General features: G+C 58.7%; 1 protein-coding gene across 2 annotated transcripts in view; it reads left to right on the top strand.

Annotated features, from left to right (window-relative positions):
- The first annotated feature begins 1,906 nt into the window (after positions 1-1,906).
- CELF5 (CUGBP Elav-like family member 5) overlaps positions 1,907-20,857 on the top strand; it is a 29,149-nt gene continuing 10,198 nt past the window's right edge. For both annotated transcript variants that reach the window (XM_065747366.1, XM_065747365.1), the window contains exons 1-3: positions 1,907-2,195; positions 7,552-7,634; positions 17,443-17,491. In XM_065747366.1, the coding sequence (XP_065603438.1) occupies positions 1,907-2,195; positions 7,552-7,634; positions 17,443-17,491 (421 nt within the window). The remainder of the gene's footprint in view (positions 2,196-7,551; positions 7,635-17,442; positions 17,492-20,857) is intronic.

The raw sequence follows: 20,857 nt of genomic DNA, 5'->3' as shown, positions 1-20,857 counted from the left end.
AGGGGGCTGGCTGGCAGCCCACCCTGCCAGTCCCCCACTGGGCTGAGTGCTGGGTAAGCTGTCCTACAGCCCTCATGTCATCATCCTTTGCATCTCTTCCACCTGCCATCCCAGGTATTTCAAGGATTCTCTGCTGGGGTTTTTAATTTGTTGAAGTGAGGAAGGTTATGTCAGCAATGGCTTTGTTTGTAGGGGATGTGTGCACAATAAATGTTTGCATTACAAAAGGAGTGTGGTGTTCCTTAGGCCGGCACCTCAGCTCTGTGTTTCAGGGGTTTGTGGGTGCTGCTCTCCTTCCAGGAGTGCTCTGCGCTGTTTATTCTCATGATGTGTTCCCAGTGCTCTTATGCAGAGCATAACTTTGATTTTGTTTTCCTGTGTAGGAGCAGTCAGGTAGCAGCCTACTCCGGGCCGTGGGAAGGAGGAATGGGAATCATTCAGAGGAACTTAGAATTTGGAGGCTTATTAAAGAGGGAAGGTAAAAGCCTAAGATGGCACACTATGGGGAGAGCAGAGAGAGGGCATTTTCTGCTCAGGCTCCGAATGGTTCCTGCTCCAGGATCAGCTGCAGCAGCACAGCTCTGCTCAGCAAGACTTTGCACAGCATGCATCTTCCATCTATTTTGGGTTCTCTCCTTGCCCTGGTTTCCATAGTACCCGGATGCTTCCTGCTCTTAAATATATCCCTGTGACACTTGCAACACCTTGGTGGAGTAGGAGGTACGGGAGGCCTTGCTCTGTGGAGGTGCTGGGCTGTGACAGCTCGGGGCTGAGTGGATGATGTGGGGCAGAGCTGTGAAGTGGAAGCAGGCTTTCCCAGAGCCTGAGCTCCTGCTGTGACTTCTGCTGGGGACAGCAAGAGAGGCTGGGGGGGAAATCACACAACTGCCTTAACCAAGTGCTGAAGGGCTCAGTCCTCAGCTGTAGGGGTGTGGAGGGGGGCAGGCTCAGCACCTGCTGCCTTCCCTCTGGTTGTGCATTCACACCGTGCTGCTGCCCTCTGACTGCACGGAGCAGTGTGCTTGGCTGTCATAACAGCTCGTGTAAATGTGGCCATCCTTGGGCTGGGAGCTCTTGGCTCTGTGTGATGTGAGGAGGTAACGCTGCTGTTCACCCCAGGTCATCTGGCGGTGTGGGGCTGTCAGCCCCAGTGGTCCTTTGTCAGTGCGTGGTCATGAGATGGAGCGTTGTACGTGGGCTGCTCTTCCTGCTGCCCAAACCCAACTCACGCTTCCACGGCAGGGAAGCCTGGCTGCTCGCTAGGGCTGCTGGTGCACTCCTGCAGTGCGTGCTGTGGCAATGAGCCCACGATGGTAGGAAGGCTCAGTGCCTCGAGGGGCAGAACTCGGGGCTGCTTCAGCATCACCCCAGTGGAGCGGAGCTGGGAGGGACTGCGATGCATCCTGGCCCACCTGGAGCGTGCTTCTTGTCGCCATCAGCTGCAGGAGCTGCTGGGACTGCAGCCCCTGCTCTCCCAGGCCGGCACAGGGCTCAGACGTGGCTGTATCCCCCCCAGCACAGCCCTGAGCCGTCCCCGCCGCGACCCACGGCCGGGAGGGAGAGAACGGCTCAGAACGGCTTCAGCGCGGCGCGGCCAGTCGGGGCCCGACGCCGATTGCAGCGACGGAGGCGGGCGGCCGCAGCCCGCCTTGCCCTGCGCTAGCGGGCTCTTGTTTCGGAAGAAGCGCGGTTTTCTTCCCCGTCCAAGAAATCCGCTCCGTCCTCGGGCACCGCCGCGAGCGGCATCGCCGCCGCCGCCGCCCCGCCGTGCCCCGCAGCGCCTCTCGGCCGCCAGGGGGCGCCGTAGCGCGCTCCTTTGTGGCTGCGCGGCGGCGGCGCGGGCGGCGGGGCCGTTCCCAGGCGCGCTGCCTCCCCCGTCCGCCCGCAGCCGCGCCGGGCGCGGGGCATGGCCAGACTCCGCCAGGGCGAGGCGAGGAGGCAGCCGCAGCCGCCGCCGCTCCCGCCCGCGCCGCAGCCCCCGCCGCCGCCGCGCAGAGCCTCCCCCATGAGCGGCAGCGGCGGCGCGGAGCCCCCCGCGCAGCCCGACAGCATGAAGGACCTGGATGCCATCAAGCTCTTCGTGGGGCAGATCCCGCGCAACCTGGAGGAGAAGGACCTCAAGCCGCTCTTCGAGCAGTTCGGCAAGATCTACGAGCTCACCGTGCTCAAGGACCGCTACACCGGCATGCACAAGGGTGAGGGGTCTCCCGGCACGCGGCGGGGCACGGCCTGCTCGCGGGGACCGCTCCTCGTGGGTCCTGCGGGGCCACCCCACGCGCGACGTCCGCGTTCTGCAGCCGACCCCCCCAGCTTTTGCCTTCCCCCTCTTCCCATCCCCCCCATCCTCTGGCGGGTGTCGGCACCCCCAAGCCGCTGCCGAGGGGCGGGGATGGGGTGGGCACCGAGAGCTGGGCCCCACGGCTGTCCCCGCTGGGAGCCCGGCCCGGTGCGTGGGGTGTTGTGACAAAGGCGTTGGTGTGCGGGTGGGCAGGTCGCGGCCGCGGGTGGGCAGGTCGCGGCTGCCGGCGCTGGGTGGGGAATCCCGCGGTCCGGGAGCAGCGGTTTTCCCCGTGCTGTCCGCGCTGCTCTCTGGCTGCGATACAGCAGCGCGGTTGTAAAGTCTGCGTAACAAAGAGTGGTAGTGGTCCGTGTGCTGTCTCCCGTGGCCTTTAGGAGAGGTGGGGGGGACTTCTTGAGTGCTAAATCGCTGGAAGACCTTTAGTAGATGCAGAAAAGTTTGAGGAGCCTTGTTTAGCTGTGACCGTTGTTGCGTTTGAAGGCTGTATTTTGGATAGCTGTCACGTTCTGCGTGTCAGCTCCCTGCGTGCAGCGGTTCCTGCTCACCCTTAGCAGGTGTTTAGGATCTTACAGTCACCGCTGCTCCGGCGGTGGGTGGGGATTCGGAGCCCATTTGCTGTGCCATCTGATGTAGTGATCTCAGCACCACTCCCTGGCACGCTGAGCCGACCTGCAGGGATCCTCCTGTACGTGCCCTTAAAGCTGCCCGTGCTCAGCGTGGGGAGCCGTGCCCTGGGATGATTTGTGATGGGGTCGTGTGGTGGAAGCAGTGTGAGTCGCACCCAGCCCCGATGCCTTCGGTTTCTTCCCGTTAAAAAAAGCCCGGTGGGCTCTGCAGCAAGTCCGACACTCCTGTACTGAACAGAGAGGGAAGGGGAGTGCAGAAAGAGAAGTTTATTTCCAAACAAAAGGTCGAATCTAACCCCGATGGGAAAATAGGAAAAAGTTCCTCGTTGAAGGCCGTCAGAGTTGGGCTGGCTTGGATTTAGCCAAAGATGTAAATGTGGCGTGGGGGTTGGAACCAAGATGGTGTGTGTGCACAGCACAGAGCCCAGCCTGCGGTCTGATGGTCGGCAGCGAGCTCTCAAAGCCAGAGGGGGGAGGGTGGGCCCATGGCACGGGGGGATGGCACGTTTCACTGTGCCCATGGCACGGGGGGATGGCACGTTTCATTGTGCCCATGGCACGGGGGGATGGCACGTTTCATTGTGCCCATGGCACGGGGGGATGGCACGTTTTTGTGCTTGGCTTGTTGAGTTTAGACCGTGAGGTCTGAGGTTCTGGAGCTGGATCGTGGAGATCAGCCACTTAGATAAGGGAGCGAGGAAATCGGACACACAGTGTGGGCATCCCTGGCCCCAGTCCCTCCCATCTCGCTGGCTCTGGAGCCGGGTGCTGGCAGTGGGTCCCGCTCAGGGCTTTGCATCCCCACGGCCGTGGAAGGCTTCGGCAGATCTGCACCGATCCCGGCACCAACAGAAACCATCGTTCTTGGTAGGCTGAAATATTTCCTCCCCCTGCATTCCCTGCTCTGCAGCAGGATCCAGTTGACAGTTTGCAAGTGTCTTCCATCTGCTTTTTCCTTCTCCAGAATGGGGAGAGGTGCTCGTGTGAGCGACCAGCACTGCTGGCTGAGCCCATCGGCTCCTCCTGCAGCAGCTTGGGAAGGTGCAACCAAAAGCGGTGTTTGTGCCCAGCCAGGGGCACTAAGCTGTGAGCTGGGCATCCCCTGCGGGCTGTTCCTCACTGTGCTGAGTTTGGTGGAGGTAGAGGAGGGTCTTACAGACCATCTCAGCTCTGACACGGTTTTGTTGGAGCCTGTCCGGTCGTGGTGAGCTGGCTGCTGCTGGCGGTGCTGTTCCAATCCCCTAACGCTGTTTATGAGGCAGTTTCTATTGCTGTTAATCGCAGGTGCATTGGCATGCTAATGGCAGTGTGTTTCTTAACGCTGATGTTTCTGCGGGAGGAGCAGGGAGGAGTTCCTTAGGACGGGCTTTAGGATGGGTCCGAGGGCTCTGAGCAGGGAGGATCACCGAGGAAATGTTGGCCACCGTTTCCAGGATTGGGCAAAACGCAGTCCCCGCAAAGAGTGGATGGATTTCCTAGCAGTGCCCGTGGGAGATGAAGCAGGGAGGCTGTAGCGTGAGATACGGAGCTCAGCTGCTGGGAGTGGCAGGGACGGGAGCAGCCCTCTCTGGGAGCATCTGGAGTCAGGTGAGTGATTTCTGCAAAGGGCGGTGACAGCCTGAGCCTCCTGCACCTCGCTGGCAGCTGGATTTTGACTCGGCTTCTGTAGCTTGAAGATAAGCAGCCTGCTGACTCCGTGCTTCCCCTGCTGTAGCGTTTGACGAGGTTTTTAAATGCTAAATGTGGAAGGGCCTCTTCTGCACGCTGACAGCCTTCTCTCACTGGAGGCTTTAGACGACTGATGTGTGGAGGAACGTGTAGGATCTGAAGGGGCTTCAATCCCGGAGTCACCGCGTGGTTCGGAGGCAGAACCGAGCGCGGAGTACCTCCTTGTCTTCTGCTGCAGCATCTTGCAAGTGGGACGAGGTGGTTCTGCCTCCGGGGAGCTGGAAGCCCTCGTGCAGCCCGTGGGAGTTGGATGGCAGGTAGCGGCGTGACGCAGCGCAGCCCACGCGCGGCTCTCGCTGAGCTGCGCTCACACGGGCGGTGCAGCCGCCCCTGCGCTGAGCCAGGGCCGTGAGCGGAGGCAAAACACGATGCGGGTGCAGGTATGTCTGCTGGGAGCTGTGACAGCCACGCGTGCTGTGCTCCCAGGGGTAGGCCTGTAATCCGTGGCACTTCGCCTCGGGCTCCTGGCAGACTTGTGTGCGGGTGTACAACCTGTGGAGTGGGTTTCCTGCGAACTCCTGTTTCTTCCAGTGCCTCCCTGAATTCCTCCGCCCGTTTTTGCTGTCTTCCTTTTGTCCCTGCGCTGCAGGCCGGCCTCTGAAGGCCAGCAACCGGTCAAGTCCATCCTCCCCTCCTGTTTATCTTTTTGCAAGATTTAATGAACTAATTAACTCATGGTCGCACACGCAGGGGAGCTGAAGGAGAGCAGGTGCTGGAGATGGCAAAGCAAAGCGTTGTCATCAATAAATGCTTTTAGGAGGACACAGTTGGCCCCCTGTGAGGTCTCTGTGCAGTTGCAGTGTGCCGTCATCGTTCTCCATCTCCAGCAGTGGACAGCCTAGGCTGGGATTTTCGGTTGGACGGTCTGTGTTTGGTTTCCTGAGAGCTCTTTTAGCACCATCTCAGCAGGCGTTTCCACCACAGCTGGGGCTGGACGTGCCCGGAGTGGAGTGAGCCTGGCACCCGTTTGAGTTTGCTGTTAGCTGAAGCAGGAAATGCAAAATGAGAGAGTTGGATCTTTGCGTCTCTGTGGTTGTGCTCTCACTGCTGAAGGGGTTGATGGGGTGAGAAGCTCTCTCCATTTCTGGGAGTCTGTCAGGCTCAGGGTTTTAGGAGGACCCCACCGAAGTCGTGGTAAGCAGGGTCGTGTCACAGCCCGCAATCCCCTTCTGCTTCCCTGTGCTTCTGGTACTTCTGCAGGCTCCACTGGTGCTTGCTCACTGTCTGCATCCTCAGGAGTAGCAAGAGATGATGTCTCTGCAGGGAGGAAGATCTTTCCCCCCAGGTATTTCTTTCCATTGACAGACTCAGAGTGTAATGCTTCTGGAAAACCTTGGCACCTCTCTGACCAGGGCTGTGACTTCTGCATGCAGTCTCCAACACATCTGGCTCGGGGGGGACGGCTGTCACGTTGCCCAGAGGTGTAGCTGACCTTCTTTGCTCACTGTTCTCCGCAGCCTTGTGGATTTCTGCCTCTTAGAGGCCCGTGTGAGCTTCCCAGGTACAACAGGTAGACAAGCAGGCTTTTGTATGGGGTTAATGCAGACTGATGATCCCACAGAGGCGTTGTGTGGCCGTCCCAGCCCTGCGAAGCAGCAGACCGTTGCGGTGAGTGGAAGCAGGCAGGCAAGCATCCGTGTTTGGAGCTATGGCAACCAGGCCTCTAAATGTGCATGTCACAAGTGGGGCTTTGGGCTCTGTGCTTACACAGGTGCTTTTGGGGGGTGAGAGAAAGCAAAGGGGTGCATCTCCCCCGAGGTGGGGCTGGCTGCCTTGGAGTACTCTCCCTGCCTGCATGTTTCTTGTCCCTGCTGCGTTTATTAAATAGGCCGTGGATCCCACGTCTGGCCCTGGTCCAGCATCCTCAGTTCCAAACCTGGGCAATAAGGAGCTTTAATTATCTGATAGAGGCATCGAATGCTCGCGTGCTGTTCGAGGAGAGCGGTGGCTTTGTGTTGGTTCTTTTCTAGCAAGAGCAGTAAGGACAGCTATGATTTGCTCAGCTGCAGCAATTTCTGGGAGCTGGGATGGAAGGATAGCATAATCCTGCTGCCGTGGATTGGGATTGTCTGGAGCAGCTGGCGTCCATGTGGCCTAAAAACGTTCTGTAGCACGGAGCAGGGGGAGAGCTCCGTGCAAACCTTGTCCTGTGCCCAGCGTCGGATCCGTAGGGCACTGAAGTGGCTTTGGGGCAGAAGAGCAGGCTTGATTTGGGCTGTACCAATGTGTCTGCAGTCCCAGCACAGCCCTGGCCACGCTGGCATTCAGTGCCAAGCCAGAGGACACGTCTTGCTTTTGCTTAGGATGGGAAATGCCGCTGGGAATGGGGGGGTGGAGTGGGGGAGTCAGTGCGTTCCTCCTCTGAGGCCGTTCCCCAGCGCTTCCTCATCTGAAGCAGCTCAAGTGTCACAGCTCCGGGCACTTCCCCGGGGAGACCGTTCCACAGTCTCATAAATCCCCCTCTGCTGGGACGCGTTTCTTGATAAGCAGCCAGTTTTTCCTCCTTTCGTTGGTTTCATCTGATTGTTCTTATAGCATCAGAGCACCCTGAAGCGATCCTAAAGGGACTGCAATTCTTCCCCTCATCCCAGGTTCCAGTTTTAGGCTAAGCTGTTGGGTCACACGTGGTCCTTCTGGTCCCTGCTATTTCTTTGCCTTTATCCCTTGAGGCTGCAGTACCTCTAGATTTCATACCATTTGCTCCTGTAATTAGCAAACCTTCCCCTCTCCCTCTGCTGAGATGCTAATGAAGAAGTCAGGTCTCGATAAGGGCTGTCCCGGGCGCTCCATCTTTAGCAGGACACTTGGAGTTCACCTGCTGGTACCCAGGAGAAGCACTGTGATAGTGTGTGTCTGCAGGTGCACGTTTAACTTTGGTGCTTCCTGTGTCTGCTGCAGGTTGTGCATTCCTCACGTACTGTGCCAGAGACTCTGCCATCAAAGCCCAGACAGCACTGCATGAACAGAAGACTTTGCCAGGGGTAAGTCCCAGCGTGCTGTGCCGTGCTCAGCATGGGCTGGAGCAGGAGGGTGGGGGAGGGGGGGGAGAAAGGGTGAAAGATGACTTGGGGGAGGGGAGTGTGGTCTGGGGGTTGGAGCAGGGATGCGGGAGCCCAAGCGCGGAGCTGCTCCTTGCCCAGCTGCTGCCCTGCAGTGCTCCCTGTAGCTCCTGCCAGGCCTGTTTCTGTGCTGTTCCTCAGCTCTGTGGTGGGATGTGGCACCTCCAGCTGTCACCAGGGAGCCGTGTTGCTTTTGGGGTGAGCCACGTGTCCTCAGCCTGCACGGCAGCCACGTCAGGAAGGTGTCGGGGTCACAGCAGAAGGCACCGGGCCGTTTTCTCCCAGGAGTGCAGCACTTGCTGGTGCAGCTGCTCCCAGAGTGCTGGAGCCTGCAAGGCGCATGGGCGCTCTGTTGGGTGGATCTCTGCCGGAGCTTCTCCTGCAGTGGCTGCAGCTTCTCAGATGGAGAAACACACTTTGCGTGTCCCACAGTTTGGAAAAGCAGTGAGTTACAGAGCTGAAACCAATCCTGCTGACGTAGCTGTACCCCCCGGGTGAGTCCCGCTCCCTTGGCAGCTGCGCAGGGAGCAGAGTGCAGTGGGGGTCCCCGGTGTTGGGTCAGGTCCCTCACTGCAGGTGAACCTGCGCTTCCCTGGGGCCTGCTGGTGAGTGGGGGGCTCTGAATCACTGCCATTCCTGCTCCTGTGTGGTGTGAGCGCTTTGGCTGGGCAGTTCCCTCGCTGTGCTGAGAGGGCTGAGCAAACGTGCTGGGAAGATTCGTTTGGAGTTGAGTAGGTGGAGGGGTTGGGTACTTGTAGACAGAAGCTCACAGGAGGACCCGAGTGCTCAAGGCAACAGGATAACTGATGTAAACCAGGGGTCTCTGGAGAAGGGTTAGAAATTCTTAGCCGTAACATTTCCTTTTCAACCCATACAGGTCCCGACTGCTCCCCTCCCCCCTCCCAGCTCCCCTGTAGACCTTTACACACACACACACGCACATATTTCCCTGTTCATCTGTGCTCTCTTGGGGTCTGTGTTGGCACTGGAGGGCTGGAAAACGTGCCCGTCTCGATTGCCGCTCGATAGGATCTTCATGTTATGTGAGGACAGCCAAGGGGCAGAGTGCAGGTAGCCAGGATTCCCAGCTGCCATTTGGGTTAAATCCGTGTGATCTGCTGCGTGCAGGACAGGCAGTGTGTAAGGGATAGGTGTGACGAGTCGTGGTACAGTGCTGTGACACAGCAGAGAAGGGACAGCCACGTCCCTTCTTAGAGGGGGGGGGTTGGGGGACCCTGACACTTGGGCTGGGTGCATCCAGGGCAGTCTGTTTTGCTGCACTGGGAATCTGTTACTCCCTGTATCTGGGCATCTGCGATGTCGGAGGTGGTGGTGGTTCAGCTGGGCTGTGGCGATCCTGTTTTGCTAAGGGAGGTTAAGAGGATGCGGCGTGTGCTGGCTGAGTGCTGCTAAACGTGTGGATCTTGAGCCGGTGAATGAGCAGCGTGCTGTAATTAAGCTTTGGGATTAAGATGCGGATGAATCGTGCTGTATTTGGGGCGGGCTGGCAGCGCATCGCTTCGTCACGTTTCGTTCCTCCCGTGGGAATTCCTCCTGTGGACGAGGAGGCGGAAGGGCCTTCAGAACGAAGCTGAGCTCTGTTCTGCTTTGGCCTGAGCGTGGACGTGGGCTGCGTGACCTGAGGCAGCCCCCTCCTCTTCGCGTGTCGTTTCCTTAGAGAGCATCACCCACCCCTCTGTCTCCGTCGGGCGCCGAGAACGATTTCAGCCCGTGGGCTGTTTTTGTTGTTTTTACCCATTTATTGTCTCGTTACTGCGAAGATTACTGATTGTTGTTGGTTTTCTGCACGGGGCGGGAGGAATCACCGTGATCTCCAAAGGGAGAACTTGCCAGAAACACCAGAAAAGCCAACCAGAGGTTGGCTTTTCTGGTGTTTCTGGCAAGTTCTCCCTTTGAGGGATGCAGTTTTCTTTGCCCCGTGATTTCTATTTTGGCTGTTTATCGTTTGATGGGTGGCAGCCCAATAGAACCGATGCGTTCAACTCAGAACAGCTTGTTTTGGACGGCAGGGGTTTCGCGTCTTCTTTGAACGCAGCCAGATTCTCAGCCCGCGCTTCCCGAGGCGTTGCAGGGTGTAAAGCAGGGATGCTGTGAGCCGCGTGTTGGATTATCTGGAGCTCAGAGGTACTGAACTGCTCGTGTTGTCATCAGAACCGCTGCCGGTCCGGGCCTGGAAGTAACAAGTGCGTGGATTTTCCCTCGGGAAGGGAACGATGGAGCTTCGAAGGACAGAGCCTGCAAGGTTCGGGGTGAAGTCAAGCAGCCCGTGGAGGCTGAGCAGAGGCAGAAATCTTCGGGTCTGAAATGCAGGGAGAAAAGCGAGCCCCTTCTCACTGCGGTTGTCCTCTTCAGCTGCCAGGCAGCGCAGCGTTTCACCTCCTCGCCGCTCCCTGGCACGCTCCTCCCCGGCTCAGCGAAATGATATTATATCTCAATAACCCACGCCTTTGATTCGTGATTGTGCCTTCACTTGGCCGAGCTCTGAAAGGAACTGGAGAGGTTATTAACGACACGCAGTGATCACACACCAAGTTAAAGCCTCTTGCTAAGTGAAATTGGAGGGAAAAGCAGCCAGCTTTTCAGTGTTTCGCAGAAACGCTTTGTGTCGCTTTTCATTTGCAGCCAGACAGTTGCAAATTACGTAAAATTGCTCCTGAAGAAGGGAAAGAAGAATAGAGGGAGAGGAGGGGAGGGAGGATTTTGTAAAAAGTAATTCTTCTGGCGAGATACGGTGACTGTTTTATTTCTATGCAGAACAAAGAAGGGCTCGCTGAAAGGTAGGCAAGTAAGTGGCAGAAATTGGTATTGATCCAAGCTGGGAATATGGGCAGTTTGAGAGCAGCAGTGGGGGCACTGAAATGCAGGGAAAGAGCTCAGGGATGCAGCGAGGGCTCGGGAATGCAAGGACACGGGAATGGAAAATTACGGACAGCGGCAGCACTAGAGCAGAGAGAGACGCTGGGAACGCACCAGAGGTTGAGAGGCAGCAGCAGTAACTCACATGGCTGGGCATCAGGATTAATGCAGACACACAGCAGCGAGAGTGGAGAGCATCCCCGTGGGCAGGCTGTGCTGCACTGCCAGGACGTGGGCTGCCCCGGGACCCGCAGCACGTGGTGGTGTGAGGAGCACGGGATCTGAGAGGGCTCAGCTCAAAGCATCGGGCTGTCCCCTTCTCTCTTGTCCAGGTGGTTGCGCCGTGGGGCAGTGTGGGTGAGATGGGGTGGGGTGGGGTGAAGCGTTCAGCTGGGGGCTGACACTGGGCCTCACTTTGCAGTGGAGGTCTTTGTGGTTTGGACCCTCGGGCAGAGCAGGGTGGAGAGTTTATTTTCCAGCTCAGGGTTGGTAGGTGCCATCTCAGCACATTCAGCAGGGAGCCACGCAGCTTTGTCAGCACGGAGAGGTGGGGCTGCCTCGGTGTAACGGCAGCGATGCGAAGGGTCGGGCGAAGCCGCCCCTGGGCACACAGCGGCACGAGTGCCCCTTCCGTGCAGACACGAATGCAAACGCTCATTCCTCCAAGGTTTGGCTCAAGGGGCTGAGGTTTAACAGCAAGGCAGCAGCCCTACGAAGCACGCACCCTGGAGAGGCAGAGGGAGAGCAAGCTGCCAGGACAAACATTGCTTCTCGCAGCCTACGGAGTTGGAAGGATAATGAAATGAAAGATCAGCGCCCACTCCTGCGTGCTGTTCAGAAATGCTCATGCAGGCTCTGTCCTGTGCACAGGGAGCCTCCCATCTGCCCTGTGCATTGCTGGGCTCTCCCAGCCTGTAGCTTTCGTCTCCCAGAGCTGGCATTTCTTCCAGCACGCTCACCTGAGGTCACGAGCACGTCCCCGTGTGTCTCCTCTGCTGCAGGAGAAATGTTCCCGAGGTGAGGACTGAAGAAGATGTAGGAATGCAAAAGGAGAGGTGGAGAAATAGAGCGTGGTAAGAGGAGGGAGAGGGCTTTTGAAGGAGGGGGTGTGGGGTCCCGGGATGGCTTGGAGGGCAGCTCTGAGATTAGATAGTTCCACCTGCCACAGATTGCCAGCCTCTATTTCAGGCCCTAGATGAGGTTGTCCAGGGCCTCCCCCAGCCTGGCCCTGAGCACACGGGGCATTCACGTCTCCGAGAAGTGGGGAAGTCCTGGAACGGGAAGCTCTGGGAGAGCAGGTCACAGCTTTCCCCTCTCATCCCATTTCGGTTCAGATATTGCTTCTTCTGCCCCCTTAAGGCCCAGGTGGTGCTCCTTCACCCTCAGCATCCAGGAGCAGCACCAGGGCGCAGCTCAGAGCTGCCCTGCCCTGCTGCTCCCAGCTGTGAAGGGGTGTGGGGTTCACTCCTTCATGCTGGTACCCACCATGGGCGTTTTGTCCAGGAGCATACTCTGAGAAACAGCACTAAAAGCTTTGCTGCAGTCCAGCAAGATGACATCAACTGGCTTCTCTTGGTCACCAACGTGACTAACCGTGTCATCCAAGGAAGTGAAGTTAGCTGAGCAGGTGGACGTGTCTCGTGAAGCCCCTCGTGGCTGTGACCGATGGCCGTGTTGTCCTTCAAGTATTTTTCAGTAACTCCCAGAGCGATGGCCGCAATTCTGCCGGGCACTGAACTGAGGCTGGCAGGCCTGCGATTACCAGGGTCCTTCATCCTTGCCCTCTTGAAAACCGGGACGAGGTTTGCCAGCTTCCACTTGCCTGGGACCTCTTCAGATTCCCAGGACTGTTGAAAAATAATTGAGAGGTTTTGCTGTGTGAGCTCTGTGAGTGCTGCGGGGTGAATCCCATCGCGCCGCGTCGTCCTGCGTGCGTCCATCCGGAGCAGCAAATGCTGCACGACTCTGGGGTTGGTTGGGGGTTTGTTGACCCCACAGATCTGCAGCTCGGAGCTCTGAGGGTCCCATCACTGCTGTGTGTCGGCAGTGTGCTGTTCCTGGTTAGCATCTGCCAGGCTGAAGCCAGCCGTAGGATCTGCTCATCCAGAGGCATCCCCGGGTCCCTTAAGGAGTAATTCATCAGCGTTGCCATCCTGGGTGACGCGTGGCAGTGTGACGCCGCTCGCGGGGCTCTTCCCACCAAGTCTCGTTTATTCCTCGCTTATACAAAACATCCGTGGCTTTTTTGGGTGCCAGGATGGCCTCTCGTGGGCTTGACAGTCTTGGTGGTGAATCTTTTGGAGTCACTGTTCTTCCAGCCCTGTCTCACGAGAGCGGGGAGGAATAGGAGGAGGTGGGTGGCAAAATACTGCTCCCTTTGTGTCCTTTTGTCCTTTTGTCGAAGGACTCGCTGAACCTGGCCCGGCTGTTTCCTTCCCTGTGCTTCCCGGGGTTCACCTCGTGTCCAAGCACCTGCAGCAGAACACTTGAGGCATTGGCGTTTCCCTTTTCTCACCTTAAATCCCCTCGGCACGGAGCACGAGAGGAGATGGGAGCAGCACGGGGTGTCCTGCAGGGTCCTCCTCGGTGCTCTGGGGCACCACGAAGGAGCAGCGTGGCCCTGGATCCCGCGTGGGCTCTGCCACGCCGGGCTGCCCCCCCCGTGATGCTGTCACAGTAATGGTGCTGTCACTTCTGCAGAGCTATGAAGGAGGTGCGGAGGCTTTGGGTCGCGGCGGGAGGTTTCTTGCCGTGCTCCCGGGGCAGTGCTCGCTGCTGGAGGGGGTTTGAGGAGCACAGTGCACCCGCTGTGTGTGTGCATCGTGGCCGTGCGCTTGGCTTCGGGAGGGGAGATTGCTCCTCTGTGCTGGGGGACCTCCCAGAGAAACCTGTGGGGTGAGGTCCTCAGGTCGTCCCAGGGCTGAGAGCAGTGGGGTGAGAGCTCTGCAGTGCTCCTTCTCGTTCATGCTGGAAACAGAAGGCCGTGGCTGCGTGGGCAGGAGGAGCTGTGTGATTTGGGCTCTGCACTTCGTGTCATCCTGCGTGACCCCCGTCGTCATCACCGTGGGTTCTTCACCTGGAGCACAGCTCTGGGTATCCTCACCTCCTGAAAGGGATGGGATGGGATTGGATTGGGTTGGATTGGATTCTTTGGTGGCTCTTAGAGCTGTGTCGGAGCGGTGCTCGTTGCTGTGAGGCCCTGTCCTCCCCCCATGAAGGCAGATCCTTCGGAGCAGGGCTGAGGTACACCGAGATCAGTGGAAAGAGCACGCAGGAGACATGGGCACCAGCCCAGCCCTGTCTGTATTCCCTTCCAGGTGCCACGTTCAGCAAGCACACCAGCACTGCACTTGTCTGCACAGCTAGAATGGATTCCAGTCGTGATGCAGGGCACCTCTCACTGCCCAGCAGAGCACAGCACGCAGCCTACGAAGCCTGAAATCCCAGGACCTCGTTCTGAGATGGCCTCGGATGCCTCCTGGTTCCTGCAGTCCCAGAGGAGCCAGCCTGCGTCGTGTGTTTAATGCACTCTGCCTCTGACCCACTTAACGCTGAGGTTCCCCTGCATTGTACCTGGGGGGCCATTCTACATAACTTCACTCCTAATTAATAGAGGCTTGCCCTGCCGCCCGTGGGGGCTGTCTCTCTCTATCTGCAGAAGCCAGAGGTGGCCCTCGCTGCCGCTCCTGGCAGCGTGGCTGAGCTGCAGCCGTCGCTGTGATGTGGGTCTGGGGAGCGGTGTGTTTTGGGGTGAGGGGTGGGGACGTGGCCCACGAGGGTCTGCTGCCATGCGTGGGGTGTGGACGTGCTATTCTTCGGAAATGAGCAGTTAGGTTAAATTTTAATGCCCAGCTAAATAATTTAATGAGAAAAATTAAGCTCGGCTCGTGAGGTGGGCGCAGCCTCGTGAAGCATTCGTTCGTCCTCGGTGGCACACGCGTGTTCACGTATGTTTGTGTGCTCGTGTGCAAGCGTGCCTGTGTGCTTGTGATCTGAGGTGTGCACGTGCTGCCCCTGCCTGTGATTCCGGGCCCGTGTCCGTGCGGCTGCTGTGGGCTCGGGTGTCCCTGCGAGCAGCGCAGCCCGGGACGAAGAGGAAGAGTGTGCGCGTCCCGAGTGCGGCTGTGCGGTGTGACCACAGCCGGCTCCCTCCTGCTCCCCAGCCCCTCCCTCACGTGCAGCAGGAGAGGTCTGCCCGTCCTTTCTGTGCGTTCCTATTTCCCACCCTTCTCTGTCCCATTCCTATGGGGCGCAGAGCTCTGTGCCATGGACCTGCACGTGATTTTTGGATGCCGCAGACGCGCTTCAGAGACCTTTGGTGATGAGTTAAAGCATCTGTGGGCTCCCTTTGTGTTTGTAGGCTCACATCTCTGACAGTGCTTGGGTATGCAGTGGCAGTGTGGGGCTCGGTGGCAGTGTGCCCCCTCCCTGCCCGCCTCCCCTCGTTTGGGAGCTCTCTCATTTCCCTCCCAGCCTCAGCATCTGGACAGCGTCCTCGCCTCGCTTCCTCCTCTTTTCCTTTTGGGGCAGGTGAACAGCAGGCCTCACCCGGTGCTTCTCACCTGCAGGGAAACGTTCCTCCCTTGGCTGTGGGCTCGGGGTGACACCGATGGTGTGTCCCCCCGCTGTGGGGCTGGGTCGAGCAGTCGAGGGAAGAGCTGTCTGCAGCCGTGGGGGGCAGAGCACCGTGTGCCTGCTCTCCCCCAGGATGCCTCTGCTTGCCCGGCTGAGCCGTGGGGCTGTGCTGGCATCGCTGCTGGCACCGTGCTGGTCCCGCAGCCGTGGCCGTGCTGTGGGCTCACCCCGCTGGGGCCCGGCAGGCTCTGGGGAGGGGGAAGGGGTGGACAGATGGACGGAGGGGGCCCCCTCCCCGGAGATGGTACCAAAATGTCTCTTCTTCTGCAAAGCAGAGGGAATGCCCCCAAGAGCTGGTTTCCATGGCAACCACAAATGTCAGGTTCCGTGCGGTGAATAACCGTTTCCATGACGACACCTCCTTTCCCCAAGGTGCTTGGAACTGGAGTGACAGCGCTTCTGGGGGAGGGGACGGGTGAGCTGTCCCCAGGTACTGAGCCCCCTCCTTCCCCCCCCCCCCCCCCACCCTTTGGCTCCTCGCCCTAGGCTGTCAGCCCCAGCATCCCTGGGTGCCTCTGCACCCGTGCCGGGGGGGGGTGATGCTCTTGGCTTTGGCAGCATCCCTTCCTCCCTCCCTGCCCCCCAGTGAATTTGCTCCACATAGGAGATGAGATCCGAGCCTGCCCCTCCATCTCCCTCCCCATCTGTTTCACTTAATCCTGGTTTTGCTTCCTGGGTAGAGACAAAGCTATTTCTCTGTGCGTGGGGAGGGAGGTGGGCAGCCACTGCTCCTGGCTCCGCGCAGAGCCCGCTCTTCCAGGCACACACGTGGGCTGCCTGCTCTCTCCCAGCCTTACAACCAGGGGCTGCAGGAGCTGCCACAACTCAGCCGGGAGATGTGGGGCTTTCTGGAGCAAGATCTCACCTCCTCCTTCTGAACCCTGCCCCACATCCCTGCCCCACATCCCAGGCCGTGTCCTCGGCTCAGAGTGCCGGTGCTGCACGTGCCTGGCAGCACTGCTGGGAGCTCTGTAATCCCGTGCAGTTGATCCAGAGCAGGAAAGGGCTGCTCGGCCTCTCCCTTTTCCCTGAGTGACGCAGCAGGCACGGCTGAAGCCAGTGCTGCTGCCTTCCTTTCAGCTGGTACCCAGCCAGCTTCTGCAGCCCCACCTCGCTGCTTGGGGCAGAGGCACCCAGGGATGCTCCCAGCTCTGTGTTCATCCCGCCTGAGTCAGTGCACGCCGGCTCGTGGCCCTGGGCTGCCGCAGGTGCTGTGCTGTGCTCAGCCATCAGCTCGGCCTGCTTGCTGCCCTGTGAGCTGCTGGGTCACCCGACAGCTTTCCTCCGGCTGCTGTGACTGTGGGCTCTGCTTTGGTTTTCTGGCCGCCGCTGGGACAGCAGTGTGTATTTTGCGTGCTGGCCTCTAAAGGAGTTTCGGTTTTGTGCCTTTTAAGGCTTGATGCTGTTCTCCATTTTGGTTCCTAAGAGAGGGGGAGCAGCTCCTGCGTGGGTCTAACCTGCAGTATTCCTGGTGGTTTTTGCACTGTGAATATCACTGCTTCGAGTCACTGTCGGCCTCTTTGAGTGATGCTGTGAGATGTGGGATGTGGAAATCTGCCTCGCACACCAGTGCTCGGTGGCTCAGCTGGCTCCTGCTGGCCTGGGGAGGGAGCTGCATTTTCTCTTCCCTTTTTGGGCAGCTTGGGATGCTCCAGTGCCACGCAGCGGACAGATGTCCTGCACATCAGCCAGCTGAAGCCGTGGGTTACTTGGTCCAGTGCTCCTGGGCAGAGCTGGCTGTCTTTACCCACAGCATGCTCACGTCCTGTGGGCTGAGCTCTGGCTGTTGAACCATTGCTGCTGGGTGCAGGAGGGGTGAGCAGCTCTTCTCCACGACCAGACCCGAGGGGTTTTTGTCCTTTTCTCCCCCTGCAGCCATGAGACACTGCCTGGGAGCAACGCTGCCCTTCAGAGCCTCCCTGGAGCACTGAGCATGCAGGGGGACTGGGGAAATGCAACCTGGCTGCTGCTGCACTGCTGCTGGTCACGTTCTGTCTGGAGGAAGCAGAAGTTCGTGCACGCTGTTTCCACGAGCTCCTGGTTTCCTTTTGAGGAGTCTGAAATCCGCGTGGTCCCTTCTCCAGGGGCTCCGGTTGCCATCACAGTGCCTCAGTTCCCTGGTGCTGCTCACAGCAGGGTCACCCGGTGCCACTGCCACCAGCAGCGTGCCAGGCACACGGGCCGTGCTCTGACCCTCTGCGTTTCTCTCTCGTTGCAGATGGCGCGCCCGATCCAGGTGAAACCCGCGGACAGCGAGAGCCGTGGAGGTAGTTGTCATCTCTCCTTGTTCCTCCTGTGGTGGCTTTGTGGTTGTGACGGAGCCAAGAGACGCAGAGCCCTGGCCTGGCCTCCCCCTGCCCCCCTCTGTGTCAGTGGGTGTTTGTATGTGGCACGGGTTTGGGGTGGCCGATCCCACGCGTGCAGCTCGCCCGTGCCCGCTGCGCTGGCTCTGCCCCTCCGTTCTCAGCTCTGCCGCGGCCCCGGGGGCCATCGTGGAGAGCTGTGTGCAATGGGGAAGCGTGTCTGGGGGGAGAGGAGCCCGAGGTCGAGGCTGAGATGGAGGAGCTGGAGCGTGCAGGGCAGCAGCTCGTACTGAGCTGAGAACAGGAGAGTATTTCTTGACTTGCTGGGAAGCTTACAGCAGCTCAGATGCTTCCTCTAGGCAGAAAAGGTTTGCAGCCCCCGCCCCTTCCACACGTACGGATGTTTTGCTGCTTTTCCTGCTCTTACTGGTTCGTTTCTTCTCCCCTTCTTCCATTCCTGCGTCTGCCCCTCCACGTGCTGCCTCTGGAAGCAGTTTGCTGCTGGGGAGAGTTGGCGTTCCCGCGGGGCAGCGTGTCCTGTGTGCTGTGCTCAACCTGCAAGACTTCTCTTTGGGATTCTCAGGGCTTGTTTCTGAGCAGTTTGCCTACTGTCCCAGCACTTGGGAAGAGCCACGGCTCCTCTTCCAGCCACCTGGGACCCCAGAATGGGTCGGGATTGGAGCTGCTGATGCTTTCAGCAGAGCAGAATTGGGTCGGCAGTTTCAGATGTTTCTGGTAGGGGATGCAGAACCCAGCGCGGCTGAGCCGCCCTCAGTCTGCTGACCTCAGGCACGTGGGCTTTATTCCCAGAGAAGGGAAAGAAAATCCTAGTGGCTTTTTAATTAATTGTTACGATTACCTTGGATCGTGGGCAGCGTTGACCCCGAGGCATCTCGGGATGCTTCGTACCCCAGCAGAGCTGTGCGGGAGGTGTCGGCTCCTGTTCCACCGTTCTGAGGACGATTTCCTGCAAAATCAGAGCAGAAGTGGCGATTTTTTTGTCTCTCAAAGAAAAGGCAATGAAGAAGATTGCCCTTCCTGTCAGCACCACTGGTTTCTCATCCAAAAAGCCTTTTTCTGTTAAATGTGAGGGGAAAAAAAAGTCTTTTTTGAGCAAACTCTGCCCTTCCCCCACCCCTCTATAGGGATTGCTCTTTTCCCAGATGGGAATCTCAGCCTGGAGCTCACACAGCACCCACGAAATCCGAATATGAGAGGAGTTAACTCCCTGTGCCTTCTTCCTTCTCCTCTGCTCCATAATATTTATATTGCAAAGATTCATTTTTCCCTGGGAATGTCAGAGCGATGCTGGGCTGGAGCAGAGCAAAAGGAGCCCGTGTGGGGGGCACAGCAGGCAGGACCTTGCATTGGAGGCCCCGAGCTGAAGAGCAGGGCCACAATCCCCGAGGACTGCAGGTACCAGGACATGAGCTCTGCTTCCCAGGCCCTGGCTCCTGCCTGACTTCTTCCTTGGAGGCTGCGCATCCCCATAGGGCTTTTCTCTTAGGGGGGTTCACGCGAGCGGCCCCTCTGGCTCTGAGCACCTGGATTCCTTCCAGCTCCATGGCTCAGCTCAGGAACCGGGGGTTCCCGCAGGATCCACCACGAACTGGAACTTTCCTGGTGGTGGAAGCAGGATGGCACTCGGTGTTGGGCTGAGTCGGGTTGTTGTTTCTGGAGGTTCCTCCCATAGCAGTCACCCCGTTCCCTGTAGCAGTCACCCCACCATGGCTGGGGGCTGAGGGGAGTTTGGGCAGGGCAGAGCTGCTCAGATGAGGGAACACCAGTGGAGCTCAGCTCTGTGTTACCCTTGAGAGGGACCTCCCCTCCGGGCGCTCACGCCTCTCAAATTAAGCATCCTGAATTCAGTGTGTGCAGTCAGAGCGCTGTCATTTGCCTCCTGGTGTCAGGGATGTGGGTCCCTGTGCCAGAGCAGCCCTGGGAAGGCGGTGTGGGGCAGCTGGATGCTGTTCCTGCACCCCGCAGAAAGGGTTTGCTGGGAAGAAGATGCTGCCTGCATGAATTGGAAGGAGGACCTGCTGTCGTAGCACAGGCTTTGTCAGCCCTTCCCTCCTTCTGCCTCTGGTGTGAGCGCAGGAGGGCCGGCAAGACATGGGCTGAAGGGACAGAGGAGCCTGTCTGTGCTCCTTGTGAAAGCACGACGTGGGGGTCACAGCCTGCCCAAGCACAGCAGCACGGCGTTAGAGGCAAGAAAACCCCCTGCCTACCCAGGGAGGTGGGCTGCGGGACCCAGCCCCGCCACAGCTGCCTCCCCCTGCCCGAGCCGGGCTGCTGGGGCTGCTGGGGCTACTGGGCTGCTGGGGCTGCTGGGGCTGCTGGCCAGGTGAGGTCCATCTGTGGGGCTGTGTGCTCCGCTCTCGTGGTTGTTCCCATGGTATCTCCATCCTGCTCTGCTCTCGCCCTCCTCCCATCTGCCTGGCTGCGCCCAGAGCGTGTTTCCATGGGAACCCAACAGCCAAGGATCAGAGACAATTTTCCTGCTTGCTGGACAGTACGGGGAAATTGCCAATCAGAAGGTGAAAAACAAGATCTGGAGAGAAACGAAGGACAAATGGCAGGAGGAGGGTGTGCTGTTACCAGGAGGGGGTGTCCTTCGGGGCTGCAGAGGGAGCCCGTGACCCACAGCAGCGGCTCGAGGGCGGCAGCTGATGTGGGACCGGGGTTTGGCCTTGGGAGCTCGGACCTCGGGGGAAGGCTGCGTGCTTTTGGGATGCTGCGGGGATGGCTCGCTGCGGGGGCTGCCCCCACAGCTCTGGGTTCTGTCCCTATGTGCCATTCCTGGGAACGGGGCTGCGTGAAGTGAAAATAACTGGGGAAAAAAACAAGAAAAAAAAGCCTTTTGCTTTGTCAATTTCACCCCATTCTGAGTGCTCAGAAGAGACTGAAACCCCAGAGGTGCGGGGTCTTTTTGCCTTTACAGCTGGAGTCTGTAGGGTAGCACAGTTCTGTGCCGTTCTGCATAGGCAGAAAAGCTGGAGATGGTTTTTTTCCTTCCAAATTCAAGCAAGAAAAGCTGACATTCGCCACTAAAAACCAGGCTTCCAAAAGGTCGTTAGCAAACCCTCCCAAACAACGCAAGGCCTGCAGCAAAACTGCAAGGACCTGAGCAAAAGTGCAAGGACTGAGGCAAGCTGACGGTGTGGATCCCTCCCAAACTCAGTGGATCATTCCCAAACTCAGTGGATCATTCCCAATCTCAGTGGATCCCTCCCAAACTCAGTGGATCCCTCCCAAACTCAATGGATCCTTCCCAAACTCAGTGGATCCCTCCCAAACTCAGTGGATCCCTCCCAAACTCAGTGGATCCTT

The sequence above is a fragment of the Cyrtonyx montezumae genome, unplaced genomic scaffold (assembly GCF_038088225.1).
Source record: "Cyrtonyx montezumae isolate F1298 unplaced genomic scaffold, pur_monq_1.0 scaffold_44, whole genome shotgun sequence".
Lineage (NCBI taxonomy): Eukaryota > Metazoa > Chordata > Aves > Galliformes > Odontophoridae > Cyrtonyx > Cyrtonyx montezumae.
The sequence above is the reverse complement of the archived record's forward strand: the minus strand, read 5'-3'. Positions and strand labels throughout refer to the sequence as shown.